This window comes from Pristis pectinata, chromosome 3, assembly GCF_009764475.1.
Source record: "Pristis pectinata isolate sPriPec2 chromosome 3, sPriPec2.1.pri, whole genome shotgun sequence".
Taxonomy (NCBI): Eukaryota; Metazoa; Chordata; class Chondrichthyes; order Rhinopristiformes; family Pristidae; genus Pristis; species Pristis pectinata.
Window position 1 is genome coordinate 34,705,064 of NC_067407.1, and position 18,612 is coordinate 34,723,675.

General features: G+C 40.4%; 1 protein-coding gene across 12 annotated transcripts in view; it reads right to left on the bottom strand.

Moving 5' to 3' along the window:
* nfia (nuclear factor I/A) overlaps positions 1-18,612 on the bottom strand; it is a 617,449-nt gene that overhangs the window by 64,654 nt on the left and 534,183 nt on the right. For all 12 annotated transcript variants that reach the window (XM_052010740.1, XM_052010745.1, XM_052010741.1 and 9 more), the window contains one exon: positions 5,378-5,565. In XM_052010740.1, coding sequence (XP_051866700.1) covers positions 5,378-5,565 — 188 coding nt within the window. The remainder of the gene's footprint in view (positions 1-5,377; positions 5,566-18,612) is intronic.

The following is an 18,612-nucleotide window of genomic DNA, read 5'->3' on the forward strand; positions in this document are numbered from 1 at the left end:
CATTTGAAATACAAATGCGTGCTGCCTCTGAAGATTACACTTGCCCCCCAGCACATTCTCAGTAACGCAAAAAGATACATTTCACTGTTGTTTTGATGTACATGTGACTAATAAATAAATAAATATAAATATTGATTCCTGTGAGCAATGCAGTAACAGATTGTCTCGTAATACCATGATGACCTGGAAACCATGGCTGGATGCCTGCCTGGCATGTTGTGCTAAAAGCAACGGCTTGGGTTGGGGTATGGAACAGATGGAAAGTCAATGAAGTCTAGAGTGAGAAATTCAATTTTCTGACTGCATCTTCTTACACATGGCCAAAGCTTGGGGGCGAATTGTCCTCTCCTGCCCCCCGCTGGACGCTTGATCAGCAATGCATGCCGATATGAAATTCAGTGTACCCTTGATCTAGTTGTGATCCTGTCAGGACTTTACGTTGGGGGAACATCCTTAGGTAATACTGGAGAAGAAGAAACCCTAATATTCTCACACGTTCTTCAATTATGCATCAAAGTACCTTCAAATCCCCGAAGTTTCAAGGATCCTAACTTTAACCTCTAATCACTTTACATGCAAATTGTGATGTGAGGTGATGCTAGGAATGCCAAGTGGGTAAAACCCTGGTAATTCTGGGGAGGGATGTGGGCCCATTTCTGATTTGCTGTGCCTAGGAACTGAATGTTTTTACTGTTTAAGAAGAAAATCTATCCCAATATTCCCATTAATCTTTTTGAGTCACCTTAGAGTAAACAGGACACTCTGTAGTAGATCTACCCTGATTGATATTATTTAATTCACAATCAATTAGCAAATCTACATCATGTATACCTTTGTGAAGATTTTTTGCACACTATAGGGGAGCTCAGGCTAACCTACTGATTTTTACAATATCGAATCTGCACTTGTACTATTAAATAATTCACAAGTTTTCAGATGATCTGAGCAAATGAATCCTCAAGCATGAATGTTGGTGTATTGATTTGATGTCTGGACAAGTAGGTATCTTCTAACTCACTGCAGACAGTATCCACTACGTGTTGTCTAGTATGTCTGAAAGCATGATTACATAAAATAAAGCTTCAAGTATAGTATATTTTGTGCACCTATTATAAATTGGATCTCAAATTGTCTGTTAGAATCCTACAGTTACAGAAGATGCTTTGTTATATTAGGTGTTCTAATGGTAAGTAATTGATATATCATTTAAAAGTTATGCTTATACTGTACATCCCTGTCCTACAAATTGCTTTAGCAGTATGGAATGCAAGTTTACTGCAAGGAATTATTATCTTTGTCCAAACAAAAGTCTCTTATTCACTGACCTTAAAATCTCGGAAGATGGAATATTCCCAACTGAGATTTTTCCTGAAAGCACCGATTGAGCAACAAAGCTATGTACTGAGAGGTGATGAGAGACCAGGGGAATTGCAATCAGTTAAAAAAATATAATTTTGGTTATTAATAAAAATATACATTATGCAGAGACAATAATGAAAATTATTTTAAACAGATTTGGGGAGGTTGTCCACAACAGTCACAAAGTCTACTTGGTATTTAAATGGGAAAGACCGAGCAGAATTCTGCTTGGTCTTTCCCGTTTGAATACAAAGTAGATCAACAGAGTTACTCAGTTACAGTGCAAGACCACATGGCACCAGAAAACTCTTCTATTTTTATCCAGGTTAGACCAAACTGTAAGCTTATACAGAGGTGTTCCTGTCTGTGGACTCTCTTAGCAGATTGGTTGAAGAGGACAGAACGACTAGATGTACTGATAGATTGGGTGAAAGGCCTCTATTACAATGTTGTGATGGAACAGATTATTGTCTTGCTGAAGAAGCTTGATCACAAATGGATGCAAATTACAATAGCACAGTCAATAGATACATATCACTTTAATTAGCCTTGTCTTTTTGCTGATGTATTCGCCATTTGCGACACTTATATATGCTATTTCCCTTCACTATGAATTGTACTACAACTACAACTGCTAACACTTGTGATTATCTATTCCTTTCCCTTTTTTTTAAAAACACATTCTTTTTTTTGAACCACATTAAAGGATTACTACCAATTTGATTTACTCCCATTTTTTGCTAGTAATCTCTTCTGCTGAATCTTTTTGAAAGCACACTAGGAAATGCCTGTAGATCCTTCCCTATCCATTAGTTTCATGACTCCTCAAACATTCAACGAGTTAAGTCAGATATCATGACCATTACATCTCTCCATTTCTCATGGATGATTTCAATAGCTTCCATGTGATGGATTTTATAAATGACCATTTGTGATGAAATGACTTCTCTCAAACATTGTGATATTTGTAACTTTTCCAATTAATTGAAAAGTGAAATCTCAAAATTAGCTGCAGGAATTTGCTCAGACAATTTTTCCAAAATTTTGGCCATTTATCCATTATCTACAACTACTAAAATCCATAATTAGCTAATAAATTACATGCAGCTATTAAGGCTGTAATTGATACTTCCAATGTGAAAAATAACACAAATTCATATGGCATAACAGCAGTTTCAATTTTAAGTTTATGGATTGACAAAGCATGCATTTCCCAAATTTACATCAGATTACTCTCCTTCAATTTATAATCAATATCAAAGTGATAGCTAAATACATGTGGATCCATTTGCATTTTCACTCCAATGAGTAATTTTGGATAAAGTTTCATGCGCAAGGCTGATCTACCACATAACCAAATCTGTAAAATAACTGCCATGGTATTCAGAGACTCCTCCAATATCTTTGGCCCAGTGTGTCACAGAGATATTGCTGCTAAAGCCAAGGATTGGCATGCATTTTCTCCTAAGCAGATGTGCATAGTTTCATGAGTGCTTTACAAGGCTACAAACTGAGAGATGGGATGCGAGAGTAACCTAAACAGCAGAGATACAATGGACTGAGTGGCTTCATTCAGTTTCATAAACTCTTGTGATTTAATTACTAGCTATTGCCTGATGTAACATATTCTTGATTCACCTCCCTTCCATCTGAGAGTGCATTTTATGCCAACCTGCAGTTGCTCAAAATGTTTAGCAGACCTTAAGGATACAGTAGTGGTTAAATTATTGGAGAACAACCAAACATCTGGATCATTAATCTAAAGACCTGAGATCAATAGCAACAATGCCAGTTGGGAAATTCAAATTCATCTAACTAAATAGATCTAGATTTTTTTTTAAAAAGGCTCATCTCAGCACTGGTAACCGTGAAGCCATTGGATTGTCGTAAAAACTTAAGTGGTTCACAAATCTTCTTGAAGATTTCCTCACTGAAGGAAACCTGTCATCCTTACCATGGTTGGCCAATTTGTGAGTCCACCTCCATTCTTGACTACCTTCACAGTTCAAGGGCGATTAGGAATAGGCAATAAATATCAGCACTGCCAACAACCTCTACATCCCATGAATGAACAACAGAAAAATCCATTCCCCCAAATGAACAAATTTCCAACTTTACCATATGGTGAAAGTTTCTTAGTCAGACTCCACAATTCAGAGTTTCTTTACTTTCTACTGATCTTGAATGATGCCTTCACACCATGCCTAGTCTTCAGTCCATGTTTGTAAAACCTCAATAGATCAACCAATAGGTCATGCTGATCCATTACGTACCATGTAGTTAGCCTCCAGTCTAGCCAACACTACCCCACCCTCTCACTATCAGTTGTCAACTGTGAGAAAGTAGTTCCATTAAGAAATAATGGTAAATGAAGAATGGGAAACAGCATATAAAGGCAGAACAATGATGATATTAAACAGTTATGAGCAACAAGTCATAAAAAAAACTCACCTGCTCAACTCCATTATCACTGCCACAAGCTCAAATTTCAATTATCTCACACCAGCTGCATTTCCTGTTTCAAACCACCTACTAGTTACCAATTTCATCCTCCTTCTCTCTCCCTCACCACTGAACCTCCACTGGTGCTGCTTCCTCTTCACTGGTAGCCCAAGCCTCACATCATTTCTTTGTTGCACTGATTCACAATGACCAACTTACCCATATAACTCCTCTCCGTTGGCTGGAAGTTTGTCCATCCATTAGTGCCATCATATGATGCTGTTAATCCAAATGCCCTCCCGTGTCACTGCTCCCTCCTGGCATCTGAATTTTCAATCTTATGCAATCTAACAGAAATAAATTATATTTCTGCAGCTTTAAGTTGCTGCAAATGTTGTTGAATCTGACGTCTGATACTGTAGCTGGCTATGCATGTCTGGCCTCAATAAAATGGTCTATGTGGCATTGTAGAACAAATGCATTAACCACATCTGGCTTTTCCCTCTGTCTGAGAAATGAAGAGAGATGTACTTTAAAAATAACTGGCAAACAGAATATCTGTGTGGAAGGCCAAATGACCAGTTGCAATGCAAATGCTTTCTCTCTATGACACACACGTGGCATTTCATTCCTTTGAGACATGCAAAAACAGTGCTCGGTGAAGTGCTAGCATTGTAGAGGTTTAATACAGTATATTAACATTATTACACTTCTTGGGAATCTTCTGTCTCAGGTCCTGGCTGTTTGTCAACAAATGCTACTCCAAACCTGTGACTGAAGGTATTTATGTCTTGTTCTCAGCAACGCTGGTGTCAGCTAGAAGGGAGAGCCACAGATTCATTCACTATTCACTGTTAAATACCTCCCAGTACTCTGCCATACAGCATCAAAAGAGAAAGGTCCCTGATCTGGTCACAGGTGGTGTGTGGTCTGCCAATACTGGTACAGTTAGAAAATAATTAAATAGTTCAAACAAAATATGATTTCAAGACATCAGATATGATAGATAATTATTCAGTATTCTCACTGGGATCAGGAATATTGGTCCTGCTCTTCAATTTTAGAAGCTACAGAGCTCTTTGTTATCTGTCTCATCACATACATGATCATGCCTGATGCAACGAATGGCTTCTCTTGGTCATAGATGAACCACTATGTAACATACAAAGATTGAGATGATCCACATGATGATATGAAATCAAATCTGCTACATGTACATAATTGATAAGTTATTTGTGATTTTTAAATTCATCACGATAGGCCATTAACACTGATGCTGAGTAAATGCCATTGGGAAAAGAAAGTCACAGAGAAGCAAGTTAAGTACATACAAATACACACAAAATAAGAAAATGACTAAAACTCACTAACTAGGGAAAGGTGCAAACCTACTTTTGTTGTTTCAGAGCTTACAGTATTTAATGATTTGTAACTTGCAGCCTCGACAACCATAAATAAAGGGAACACATGACATCAACATGCAAATTTCCAGTGATATGTAGAACTGCAAAGTGCATCAAGCTAGAACGTTGTAACAGTTCTGTCTATCGACATGAAAAATAAAAAGTGGCCTTACATTTAGGAACCCCACCTGTCCTGACTGCTGGCTGGTGTCAGGGCAGACAAGTTGGACAAATTCCTTCAGGCTTTCCTGACTAGGGTGTGGATGATAGCGGATGGCCGTGTGTGAGAAATAAGGACCTGGCTGCTGGATGATGGGAGACGTTGGAAAATGTAGAGTTGAGGCTGTTGCATGAGGACTTGCTGTAAAAAAAAGAGAGAAAATATTGTAAACAAAATCAGCTCATAATATTACTGTTATAAAACATTGTTTTCAAGATACAAACTACACAAATAAAGGCCAATTTTATCACTGAATTGTGGACTTAATTATAGCTAAAATGTTTTTACAGAAAATCTCATTGGCAGTTTCCTTACCATGCATTAACTTTTATTCATAGAATATTGGTAGAAGCAATTCATCCCCTTTCAAAATATTCTAGTGTAGAATGTGTGTTCTTCAAATGGATCCACACATAAAGACAAAACTATTTGTTATTTTATTGTAAATTTAAAACTAAATGCACTGCAACGTCAGTATGCTGCAGATGTTGAGGACAGCTTTAATACCTGCAGTATAAGCTACCCATGTTATAAGTGGAACTACCATTTATTTAATTTCCATCTTGGGGAAGATGATAACATTCACAGTGTGTCCAAAACCACAATGCAACAAAATGTGTTATGCCGAGGTTTCACCATAATACTAGTCAACATTGTTCAAGATATTGTTTCTAATTATATATTTTTTCAAAGAATCTTCATTCTGACAATCACCACCTCCTGAAGAAAATAAACATGCCAGATTAGTTATTTTTTTTCCATCTGGTTGTATAACTGAAGGTGAAAAGAACTCTACAAATAAACAGTTAAAGCCCAATGAGGAATTCAGGGAATAAAGAGGCTGCAAGTGTCACTTCTGAAGTGACATGACCTTCAATTAGTGATATTGAACATTATTCCACATGACAGATAGGAGACAATATTTCATAACAAGAACTATAAATCCAATCACACCCAATTTCAAAAATGACATCTGATTGGCCAAATAATATCTGCCTTAATCTATTGGTGGCAGCTAAGCTTAACTAGTTCCATTTTAGTAGCATTATAATGCCACAAGAGCAAAATGAAATGCAACCCCCATGTTGCAACATAAAAATGTAGAAATCCAGAAAGATCCTTTAACAAATGAAAAGAACATTGAAATACAGTTGTAAGGTTTGGCTGAAGGAACAGCAAAGCATATTTTATGATGATGGGTCATGGATTGAAAACATTAACGCTGTTTCTCTCCCCGTAAAATGCTGCCTGGATTGCTGAATATTTTCAGGGTGTTTTTTCCCCCCTCAGATTTCCAACAGCTTGTATGTTGTTTGTTGAGCATGTGTGCTTCTGGGAATTAAGATTTAGGGAAAGAATTTTGGAACGAATATGCAAAGAAAATCAGTTTGCTCTTTAAATCCATTTGACAGAAAAATTAACAGGAAAATATTTATTAAAGGGTTGTAAAATATTTGTCAAGACTAATGAACAGAGCTCTTGCTGATTGCGCTAAATGTGGGGCAGAGAAAGAAAATACAAATAATTGAGTTCTGAACTCTGGGTCAGACTTAAAGCGCAGGGGAATTTATAGAATCAGAACAACTCTAGTATTTTACAATGCTTCAAATACATATCACTGCTGAAAAAAATTACACAGCCAGAATAATTTTATCACTGAATTGTGCTTCATGTATTGTAATTCAATGATACCTTGAAGAATCATGAAAAAAATCTACCAGTTATACTCAAGGTAACATGCAGTAATATGATTCAGCAAACAATGATTCTGAACATCTTAAAACAATTATTTCTAATAGAATTAATTTTGAACACAGTCGAATATTTTAGAAGTTTCACAATTCAACATTTATGATATTAGTTTACACTTAAACATTTTCATGGAGTAAATTGGACATTAGTGAATGCGCAACGGGGACCCTGAAGGGATTTCAGAATGTTACAATCAGTACTCTTAGAATCAACTTGTAAAATATTCCTTTTAATGTTTTTTTTATCCCTCATAGTTTGGTTTCCACCATGTCCTAACAAGGTGTTGTCTGAATTTGATCCACCACTCACTCGTCAGTGTTATAAATAGGTTGCACAAGTCCATAATTCCCAGTCAGAAAGAAATTATTTTGTAATTCTCCTACTAAAAAACCTAGATTGCCAATATCATCCGCTCACTGCTTTTATCCAGAAGCTTGACTGTAGCTGTGGTCAGGAGTTTGAAGGTTACAAACTCCTGACACACAACCCTGAAATTAGAAGTTGGCAGAAGGTGGCAAAGTAAAAGCCTTTTGTTACCTCACAGGGACGCCTTGGATTGGTGCGGTGAGTGGAGATAACGATGGTGCCGTTGTGGTCTGGTGCACTGACCTCAGGCTAGACGGCAGGTCTTGGACACCTCCTCATACCTTCCCCTGGATGATAACCCCACCAACAAACAGCAGACCACTGTCTCAGACCATTACTGACCTCATCACATCAGGAGATCTCCCCTTCCCAGCTTCCAACCTGATAGCGCCCCAGCCCCACATTTCCTACTTCTGTCTCTTACTCAAGATCCACAAACAGGACTGCCCTGGTAGACCAATTGTTTCTGCCTGATTTTGTCCCACTGAACTGAGTTCTTCATATCTGGACTCCAACCTGTCTCCCTTTGTACAGTCTCTTCCTACTTACACCCAGGACCCCTCTCATGCCCTTCCCATTTTGATAACTTCCAATTCCCTGGTCCCAACCGCCTCATGGACAGTTCACCATGGACATCCAGTCTCCATACACCTAAATCCCCCTTCAGGAAAGTCTTCCTCTTTCTGGACCAAGGGCCCAACTGGTTCCCCTCCATTTGTTCTGACCCTGAACAACTTATCTTTTGATTCTTTTGATGTGGCTTCTCCCCTGCTGTAGTTGATGGAGCCCTCACACTCATTTCCTATATATCTACTCTCACCGCCCAGCCCCCCTGCCCTTCTCCCCAGACTGAACAGAGATAGAGGCCCCTTGGTCCTCACCTTTCACCCCACTAGCCTCCATATCCAGCACGTTATCCTCCACCATTTTCACCAGCTGAAATGGGATCCCATCACCAGCCACATCTTCCCCATTCCCATCTGCTTTCCACAGGGACAGTTCTCTCTGTGACAGCCTGGTCCACTCATCCTTTTCCATCCACCCCTCTCTGGTACCTTCCCCTGCAACCAGAGGAAGTGCAACACTTGTCCCTACACGTCCTCCCTCACCACATTCCAGGGGCCTAAGATGAGGCAGAGATTCATATGCATCTCCTCCCACCTCATCTATTGCAATTGGTGCTCACAATGTGGTCTCCTCTACTTTGGTGAGACCGAACATTGACTAAGCAACTATTTTGCAGAGCACCTGCACTCTGTCTAAAATGGCCATCTTCAGCTTCCAGTTTCATGTCATTTTAACTCCCCTTCCCATTCCCACCGTGACCTGTCTGTCTTCAGCCTTCTCCACTGCCACAATAAGGCCAAATGCAAACTATAAGAGTACCTCATATTCCACACGGGTAGCCTACTGCCCAATAGCATGTACACTGAATTTTCCAATTTTAGGTTACCCACTTCCCTTGTGTTTGTTTTCCACTCCCACCAGTCCACCCAGGTTCTCTCCCTTCATTCATCTTTTCCATCCAGAAGATACAGGAGCAGAATTAGGCCATTCAGCCTATCTAGTCTGCCCTCCCACTCAGTCATGGCTGATTTTTTCAACCTCATTTTCCCACCTTCTGCCCATAACCCTTTCCCCTTCCCCCCTTTGTTACCTTGACTTATTTCCCTCCCCAGCCTGGCTCCATCTGCCCGTCACCCACATACCCCTCTGCCTGGGTTTCTTCTCCTGTGGTTCACCTCTTCTATCCCCTCGCCCATCATCACTCCCTTATCTAGTACCACCTATCAAACTCCCAGCCTCCGTTTCTACCTTCCTCCTCCCCCACCCCCACATGGCTCCACCTGCCTATTTTTTTTCTTCTTCTTTCCTTACGTTTCCACCCATCACCAACTAGCCTCTGTTTCAACACTCCCTTACCCCCATCTGATTCCATTTATCATCTACCAGCCCAGGTCTTACCCCTCCCTCTCAACTCTTTGTACTGGCCATCTTCCCTCTACATTCTCAGTCCTGTTGCAGGGTCTGATCCGAAACATCGACCATCCCTTTGCCCCCACAGATGCTATTTGACCTGCTGAGTTCTTCCAGCAGTTTATTTTTTGCTCCAGATTCCAGCATCTGCAATTGCTTGCATCTCCATCTTGGATCCTTACTGTGGAGTCCCCATGACTGCTCTGTTTGTATTGCAGCCTCTTCGTTTTACTGCTTGCCATTGACTTTCAGCTTATGTTTCAGGATGTGAGCCCTCATAAGCAACCAAGTCAGTCCTAGGCTCATGTTACATGGCAGAACCACAGATCTCAGTGGTCTTTGGCTGTGCCCTACCTGCTGGGCACCAAAAATTCCCAGTTACTGTGTTCCAATAATGAATTCTTAGTTTATGGAGTCAAGCAACCTACAAAAATGTGTTGACAGCCACGGGTCAATATTTTCTGCACCTTTTCCTCTCCATTCAGAGAGGCAAGGATCAGCAAACTGAGGTCAGCACCAGTAGTTCACACACTTCCAAATATCAAAGCCATTGGGAGGAATAAGGTCCTTGGAAGTTAGGCAGCTTGAGTCACTTTTTGGAATCTTGCAATTATTCATGCTTATTGATATTATACAATGACTCTGGCTTCAATAGTAATGCAGTAAGACTTTACCCCAACACTCTTTTGGACTGTTGGTTGCTGCAAAAGCTGAGCAGGTTTCAAATTGCTGCTACTCTCTCCCCTAAGGGAAATTATAATAGCCAGCAGCACATGTGGAAATGGGAAATGTGTAGCATCAAGGAAATAATGTCTTCACATTGCAATCCTAAACTGCATTTAAATGTACTGCTGTAAATTATTTATACTGCAGTAATATTTCCCATCTTGTTTCTTGACCAAGTGAGGCATAAATCATTTTAAAAGTGCTATTAGATATGAAAAAATAAATTATATCAATGCTGCATCCATTTGTCTATAATGGCTGTATGGTACATTATAGAGCTGGATAGGTCACACATTTTTGTACAAACCACCATTTATGAAATAAAACTATTTTGGGAATCTAGCAATTTAAAAAATTCTGCATACTAATCCAATACCAAAGCATTTAATAGAGTGAGACATAGTTGTCTAGAAATTGGATCGCTCCTAAATAGGAGCGTTAATCCTGAGCAGCATCATTAACCCACTCCTATTCACACTTTCAACCATGATCCTCCTACAAATGTGCAGGTGCATTTGAATTGTGCATTGTGTTGCAGGTCCCAATCATTACCACCACAATTTAACACATCTGTTGGCACATTCCTGTGCTAATTGATGCCAGGGCTCCAGTCCTCATGGAGTGCTCTCTACTGAGCCACAGTACTGCTGTGTTATTGGGGGTAAGTGATGGAGCACCGCAGGGGAGGAACATTCTCTTTGGCGGACTTCATTATGGCTATGGCAGAAGGCAAGGAACGTGTCCTCTGCTCCAGGGGTGCCAGAAGGACTGAACAGATATGAAAAGATGCTGACAGGAGGTGGCAGCAGACCCTGGGATGATTCGGCCCTTCCTCCACTTCCCACTCCCAAACTGGGACAGTGGCATGAGAAATCCCATGGTCCTTCAGGATAAGTCAAGGTAAGTGTTCTCAATTTATTCTGCCTTCAATCTGAGTCGCCTTCAATCTGAATCACCTTCAACACTTCCCTGCCCAGCATCACTCACACCCATTCCAGACTTTCCCCTCATGGATAAATAATGGTAGCCATTGCTCATACTCCTCACAGCTTTCTCATTTATTAGCACATACGCATGCATGCAAAACTAGGGCAACATCATAGCACTTTGAAAACAAACTTGGCTTTCGTTTTCCAAACTAATGGTGTCCACAAGCATGCGCAGCAACAGAATGAAAGTAAATCCTTCTAATCACAAGGCTAGAGGAGAGGATCGCTTTAATGTTTGGCATTAGCAGGATTCAAGCCATGGCCTCTTATTCAGCTGAAGGCCAGATAAGTAACCTAGATGTGCAGGTATCTCTGTAACTTAACTATGCAATTAATTTTCTGTATACATCTCTCAATGTGCTGATCAGTCTGCCTAACTGCAACATGTACTCACTCTTATCATGCTCTGCTTTTTGTTATTGTCATTCCTAAGCCTAACTAACTCCCAACCTCTCCCACTCCACCTCACCCCAAACCAATCCTGTCCAGGAGGGCCACTCCATAGAGGAAGAACAGTCTGTGTCAAGTGGCAGCTCTGATACTGGCATTGTAAGGATTGAATAAGCGAGAACAGTGGCATGTGTTTCACTTAGAGGGATACTTGACAGTGCTGGCTGCAGTCAGGCTAGAGAGATAATGAAATATGTCAGGTCACATATCAGAAAAACTGCTAAAAAGCAATTTGATAGACTATAAGGGAGCATACACGGGAAGATTATACAGATGCATGTTGAAATACTTGCCACATTACTTGGCTTGCCTGAGAGAATGTGGGAGATGTGAAGAAACATTGGGGGGGTCTTGCAGGACTTTCCAGCCTGGAAGTGGTACATGTCCCCGAGGACAATGAGTGATGGAGCATGTTCCTACTTCTATGATGGTCAGGCAGAGACCACCCAGAATTATGCATCTCCTCTTAGCTGTCTGGGAGCAGGCTGCTGTTCTGCAAAAACAGAAAACTTACAACTAGGAACACACAGCTGCCTTGCAGGAGTTTGTTGTGTGCAATAGAATGAATCTGTTCATTTTAAAGGCAGATGCATGATCTGGGTCGTGGCAAGTGCAAGATCATTGTCCTTCTGGTCCTTAGGCAGTTCCACTGGCACGATACACCATGAAAATTGTCTTATCTCTGGATGGTCGGCACTGCTCCTCCAGTGGACTTCAGGTAATTCTCAAGTCTGTGGCCCACAGTCAGCAACCACAGATGAGCTCCTTACTCTGACACTGTATTCACCAGCTGGCCTTCCAGGCCAAAGCTCTTGTGGTTATCCATCATAGCTACCCATTAAGAGAGACACAGAAAGGGGTGGATTTTATGAGTGTGTGGGAGCAGGAGGGAAGCACAGTGAGCAGGAAGGCTTTCACAAGAAGAGACACAAAATTGATTAGCTATTCTCAATGTAGAGTTAGTGGCATAGAAATTCAATCAGATAATAGTGTTTCCTGCGAATGGCCAACAGCTTCTATGGAAATGAAAAATGTGACCCAATTTCACCTGATAATGTTCAAAATGAATGCTGCATGGCTTCTGACTTCACTCTGTGCATCTAAGCTCTGATGACTGGAAATGCTGGGCTGAATCGCCTAGACTATGTGGCACTCAATTGCACAAATTCCATCTAAAAACAATTATTTTTAGTCATACAGTTCTCAAAAACAGACTGGTGAAGCAATTTTTAGGCATTTCTATTAAAAATATCTCACTGTTGCCACAGTGTTTTAATACAAAAAGCAGAACAGTAGTAAACATTACACAACTCTCAAGTTTGATCTAGAGACCATGCCAAGTTCACTGATGATAGTAGGATGTTATATTGGCTTCAGACCCAAAAGTTAGGTAGAGTAACATTATACGGAATTCCCACCCTAAGCATCATGCAGTAAACATTAACCAAGGGTGGTATCAATTCTGATTCTGATGCCCACTGTGTGCAGTCTGCCAGTGCTCACAATTGAATAATTGGCCCTTGGATCTGGTATCGGAGAATGCCCACTGCCTGTTCAACTCTGTCTTCAGGAAGGAATGGGGATTGGTGGAAGAAAAAGATACTGGCAGAATAGTTAAAATGCAAAACAGAGTAGGTGGCTTCAAGAAAGATGTCACAGACTAGGTGCACAATGCTCCATAACTTCCACAACATGCTTGTAGACATGTGATTCCTGAATTCCTTTATCCTGGCCCTTAAAACTCCGACAGCTCAATTCAACTTTCAATTAAGCTTCTTCAGTGGTTTGTCTTGAGGATCTTGAGGATCTTGAGGCTAGTTTATCCTTCTTTGTAGAATTTTTTTTAATATAAATCACAGCTTCATACTTAGCTATTACACAAAAGAAATTCCACACAAATTACAATACAAATATTTACACAACTTGTGGATTCAATTGGCTGAATACATTCAAGCTTTTAGTCCTGTGTGGTTGTCATATCTGCAAACTGATGAGATGTGGTAACAATATCAAACTCTATCCCTGTAATCCACTGGATCTTTAGTTTACTACAGCATCTACCAGAGTTTAACCTTCCACAATTTCAAGTTTAAATCTGTCCATTTGGCTTCTAGTCCTACCACAGTATTGAGATGGCCCTGATCAAAGTCACAAATGGCATGCTTTGCTTTATGGTGCACCATTCCTCATCTCTTTGATCCTCAATGCTCCACTCCTGCTCTCCACCTAAACAGCACTCTCTTTACTTAGTTCTAGTCTTCCCATTCTAATCAAAGCCATAGAATCTCCAGCATTGGCTGCTACTTCCACTTTGGACCACTATTTCTGGAGCCTCCCAGGTATCCATTCTTGGCCTTCTCTTTTTCCTGATCAACATACTGCCTTTTGTAACATCATCTAAAGACAACAGAATCTACAGCCACACTCACCACTGAGCTCAGCACAACTCTATTATCAAGTTGCTTATCCAACATCCAACCTTTGATAAGCCACATGGAAAATTAAAGCAATTGTTTTTTGCTCTCACAATACCAACAACAACTTGAACTTAAATGGTTCACAATGTTGTGCCGATATTTTATCCTGCTCTAAGATCAAGATAACCCTTCCTTCCCACATAACCCTCCATTTTTCTATCATTCATGTGTCTATCTAAGAGTCTCTTACATGTCCCTAATGTATCTGTCCCCACAACCTCTGCCAGCACTGCGTTCCATGCACCAACTACTCTGTGTAAAAAACTTAACCCTGACATCTCCCTTATATCTTCCTCCAATCACCTTAAAATTATGTCCCCTCGTGTTAGCCATTGTCGCCCTGGGAAAAAGTCTCTGACTGTCCACTCCATCTATGCCTCTTATCATCTTGTACACCTCTATCAAGTCACCTCTCATCCTCCTCCTCTCCAAAGAGAAAAGCACTAGCTTGTTCAACCTATCCTCATAAGACATGCTCTCCAATCCAGGCGATATCCTGTAAATCTCCTTTGCGCCCTCTCTAAAGCTTCCACATCCTTCTTATAATGAGATGGCCAGAACTGAAGACAATATTCCAAGTGTGGTCTAACCAGAGTTCTATAGAACTGCAACATCACCTCACAGCTCTTGAACTCAATACCCTGACTAATGAAGGCCAACACACCATATGCCTTCTTAACAACCCTATCGACCTGCGCGGCAACCTGGAGGGATCTATGGACGTGGATGTAATAAAATTTAATGTAATAAAAATTCCAAGACATCACTTTTTATCTTCTTTGCCCATTGTCTCAAGTTGAACCACACCACTTATGACTTCACTTGGCATAGAGCTATGCTTTTAACCCTGTATCTCCTACCTCATTCCAGCTTTGTAATAGCAGAAATCCTTGGCACGGCCTTGATTCTAATCTCATTTTGCCTCCTTGTTCTACATTCTCAACCACAAGAAATAGTTCTCCAATTCTAACCTGTTGAAATCCTTTATCATTTTAAAACAATTTGATCACCTCAACCAAGTCTATGCTAAATGAACACTCTTTACGCGGGCATAAAGTGTGTGCAGCTGGCATCTACAGAACCCCAGCAATAATACACACAGTATATGAGATGACAAATACATATTATTTTCCAATTCGGAACAATTTTGTTTTAAGTGGACAAGCAGAGCATCCTTTCTGCATGAAACTTTTTCACTGATAAGATGATGACTAATGCTATATCTGAATCAAGGTTAGCATGCTTGAGTGAGGCATGATCCTATTACTTGTCTCAGATTCAAATTTTAAAGATATAAAGACAGAAATTTGAGTTCTGATTCAGACTTCTTAGGGAAAGGAATCTGATGTGCAAGTTCTCTCCAGAGAATAACTGCTCTCAATCTAAAGGCACATAGACCAGAAGATAGCCACGAAAAAGAATACTGTGTAGATATCTCCAGCTGACAAGAAACCTTCCAGAATATAAACTAATGGAATACTTCCAAAGATGACATGCCTATTATAAAAATGAAATAAAGTTTTTTATCATCTAAATTGTGACAAAATTTGAAGTTTCTTATTTCAATCTTCATCAGTTTATTTTGGTTTGGAGGTGTTAATTTCTAAGTCTCCAGTATTCAGTGTGTGTCATTTGTTTGATTGTGATAGGATAGAAAAGTTGTCAGAGTCCTGTAATGCTACCTCTGTTGGGTATGGGTGCTATTCCAACTCACCCGAGATAAGCCATAGTTACCCCTGCAGTGGCAGTGGGCACTCTTCAGAACCTGCCTAGCATAGAATTACTGCATTCAGCAGATGGTTGCCATATAAAAAAAAACACATCCATCAACAAAGTATTACACTTTCCCTCATTCATAATGCCTATATTTGTCATTTTTACATGAGGGATAAGAAGCCACACCACCAATAAGTATTGCTGGTTTGATTGGAAAGGTAATTGAGATTGCAATTGCAGAACTGAGGCAATTGTGGAAGATGCAACAACATGGTGCATCATATTCAAGGAACTCAGTTAACTCTTGCATAAATTTGGAGCAGGATAAATATGGAATAGCAGGAAGTAGGGTCTCAAATTAATATTTTTAAATCCTAAACCTTTCTTTTCCTATTTTCCATTTTTTTTCATAGTTTAAATTTGGGGACACACAAGAAGCATACTCATGAGCAGAATTTCTGATGGTGACAGCATAAAGGGAGTTCTGACGAGCCCCTCTCTCTCCTCCCCCTTTTCAGTGGAGCTGCTTCACAGCAACAGGATTTGGCCAGCAGCCAGCAGTTTTGACGGGTCAGATATCTACCTTCATTCTCGTTCCCAAGTTCATTACTGGGACAGTAGGAGCAGGGTGGGAGGTGGTTAGCAGCACGAGTCCAGTCTTAATGTGGAGTTGTACCCACAGTGTCCTGGCTCAATGATGTCCAGCTGCATCTGTGAATTGAAGGAACAAAGAATGTCCCCACTTGAAGGGATATTCTTTGGCAGTGAATGAAATACTTCAGCTGGGGATTTCCCCGACACTGGAGTTGTGCAGACATCTCTTTTACACTTCACCTTTTCAGCCACATAATCAATGACAAAGAGTTTGGTTTAGTAAATGTTATTTGTCAATAAGGTATAAGGACACCCTCTAACCCTTTCACTGTGTCTCTCTCTGAAGCTGGTCGAAAGAACATATTGCATGACCCTCATCTCTGGAGCCAGCTCCTGTCACTCAATCTCATTTTGCCCAGCACAGTGATTGAGGAACTGCAGGAAGAATGAGCTTGCTGAGGCTCCTTCAATCCACAGCCTCTCTATCTGTGGATCATCTATTTTAGAAGAAAGATGTGCTGTGTAGATCAACACAGAGCAAGTTAGCTCCAGTGGATATGGTTGTTTTCTTTCATGACAATATATTCATCCCAAGTTCACTGCTAGACTTTTCTGGGTGGAGAAATCTCATTGCAGACATGTCTAGGTCAAGTATAGTATAGCAAGATGCAAAGTAGAGTGCTTTTGATTATGTCTTAATGTAACTCAGTCCGATTGCAACCTTCTTACAATATGCTCATACTCACATCCTTTGAAGTCGCATATTAAAATTGGGAATCAATGCCAAATTACGAGCAGTTTGCACTGTTGGCCCGTGCCAATGGATTGAAGGCATTCAAACCTTCATTTCATGTAGGATCTACAGATAGAGAAAACTCTAACCCCTTCATTCTGGGCTAAATTTAAACCTATGTATAATTGCAAAACTAATAACAGGCATTGTCACATTTTATTTTAGAAACTTGTTTCATGCAAATTTTGCAATATGACCAAAATATATGTGCATTCATTTACAAAATGGGTTAAACCTGTTTGAACATCAAATTCTCACACTTTAAGTAATCCCCACATCCACCCACCCCCAACCATGCCTCTTCTTTTCTTCCCTTTCCTAGCCTCTCTCTCTTTTTTCTACCCCCTTGCCTTTGACCCATCCCCCGGGGGATCTGCTCTTCTTCCTCCCCCGCACCTGCCTATCACTATCTCTTACCTGCTTCTACCTATCACCACCTTGTGCCCACCCCACCTCCCCTCTTTTGTCCACCTATCACTGCTCTGCTTTCCCCTCCTATATATTGGGCTTCCCCTTTTCCTATCTTCAGACCTGAAGAAGGGTCCTGACCCGAAACGTTGACCGCCTGCTTTTCTCCACGGATGTTGCTGGGCCTGCTGAGTTCCTCCAGCATCATAGTGTTTTTCATCTAGATTCCAGCATCTGCAGTCCTTTGTTTCTCTAAACCTGTTACTCATCTAACTGGGACAACAATTTCCTTTTAACAGGTTTTCCACCAACTTGGGCATACTTTTTTTTCATAATTTTAAATAAATGTGGTTTATGAAACTCAAGGAAAAAGAGAAACAGCATTTCTGATTTATCTTCAGGCAGAAGGCAAGAGTTAAAAGGCAGGGCTGGAGTCCCAAAGAAATAACTTAAGCTACCGTTTCTTCCCATTGTACCAAATGCATTGTGGCAGCCACATTTGCTGCATCTGTGAGCTGTCTTGCCAGATGGCAGTAGCAGAAAGGGCAGAGAATTGCTGATGCAGCACATCAAGTCCCTCTTCTTCATGTTTAAAGCGGTAAGATGACACTACATAAACAACATAAAAGCTAGAATTTGGGGCTACAGTAATTCACTTAACATTTGGATGATTTATGGGGCTGTCACTGCAGTGTCTTGAAGTCTGTAACTCAAAAGGTTACAGAGTAGATGTTTCATTCAGTCAGTTGTTATTGGCTGCACGAGTGATGTTTTCATATTACTTGGGGAAAGGGAAAGTGGGACGAGTTGATCAATGCCAGAAAATCCACAGAACAGATTATCAGCAACAGAATATCTGCCTTTCACATTTCAACCATTTTTAATCACCTTTATTGCCATGGGTAATGGAATATTAAAATATCAATGTCATGCTACAGCT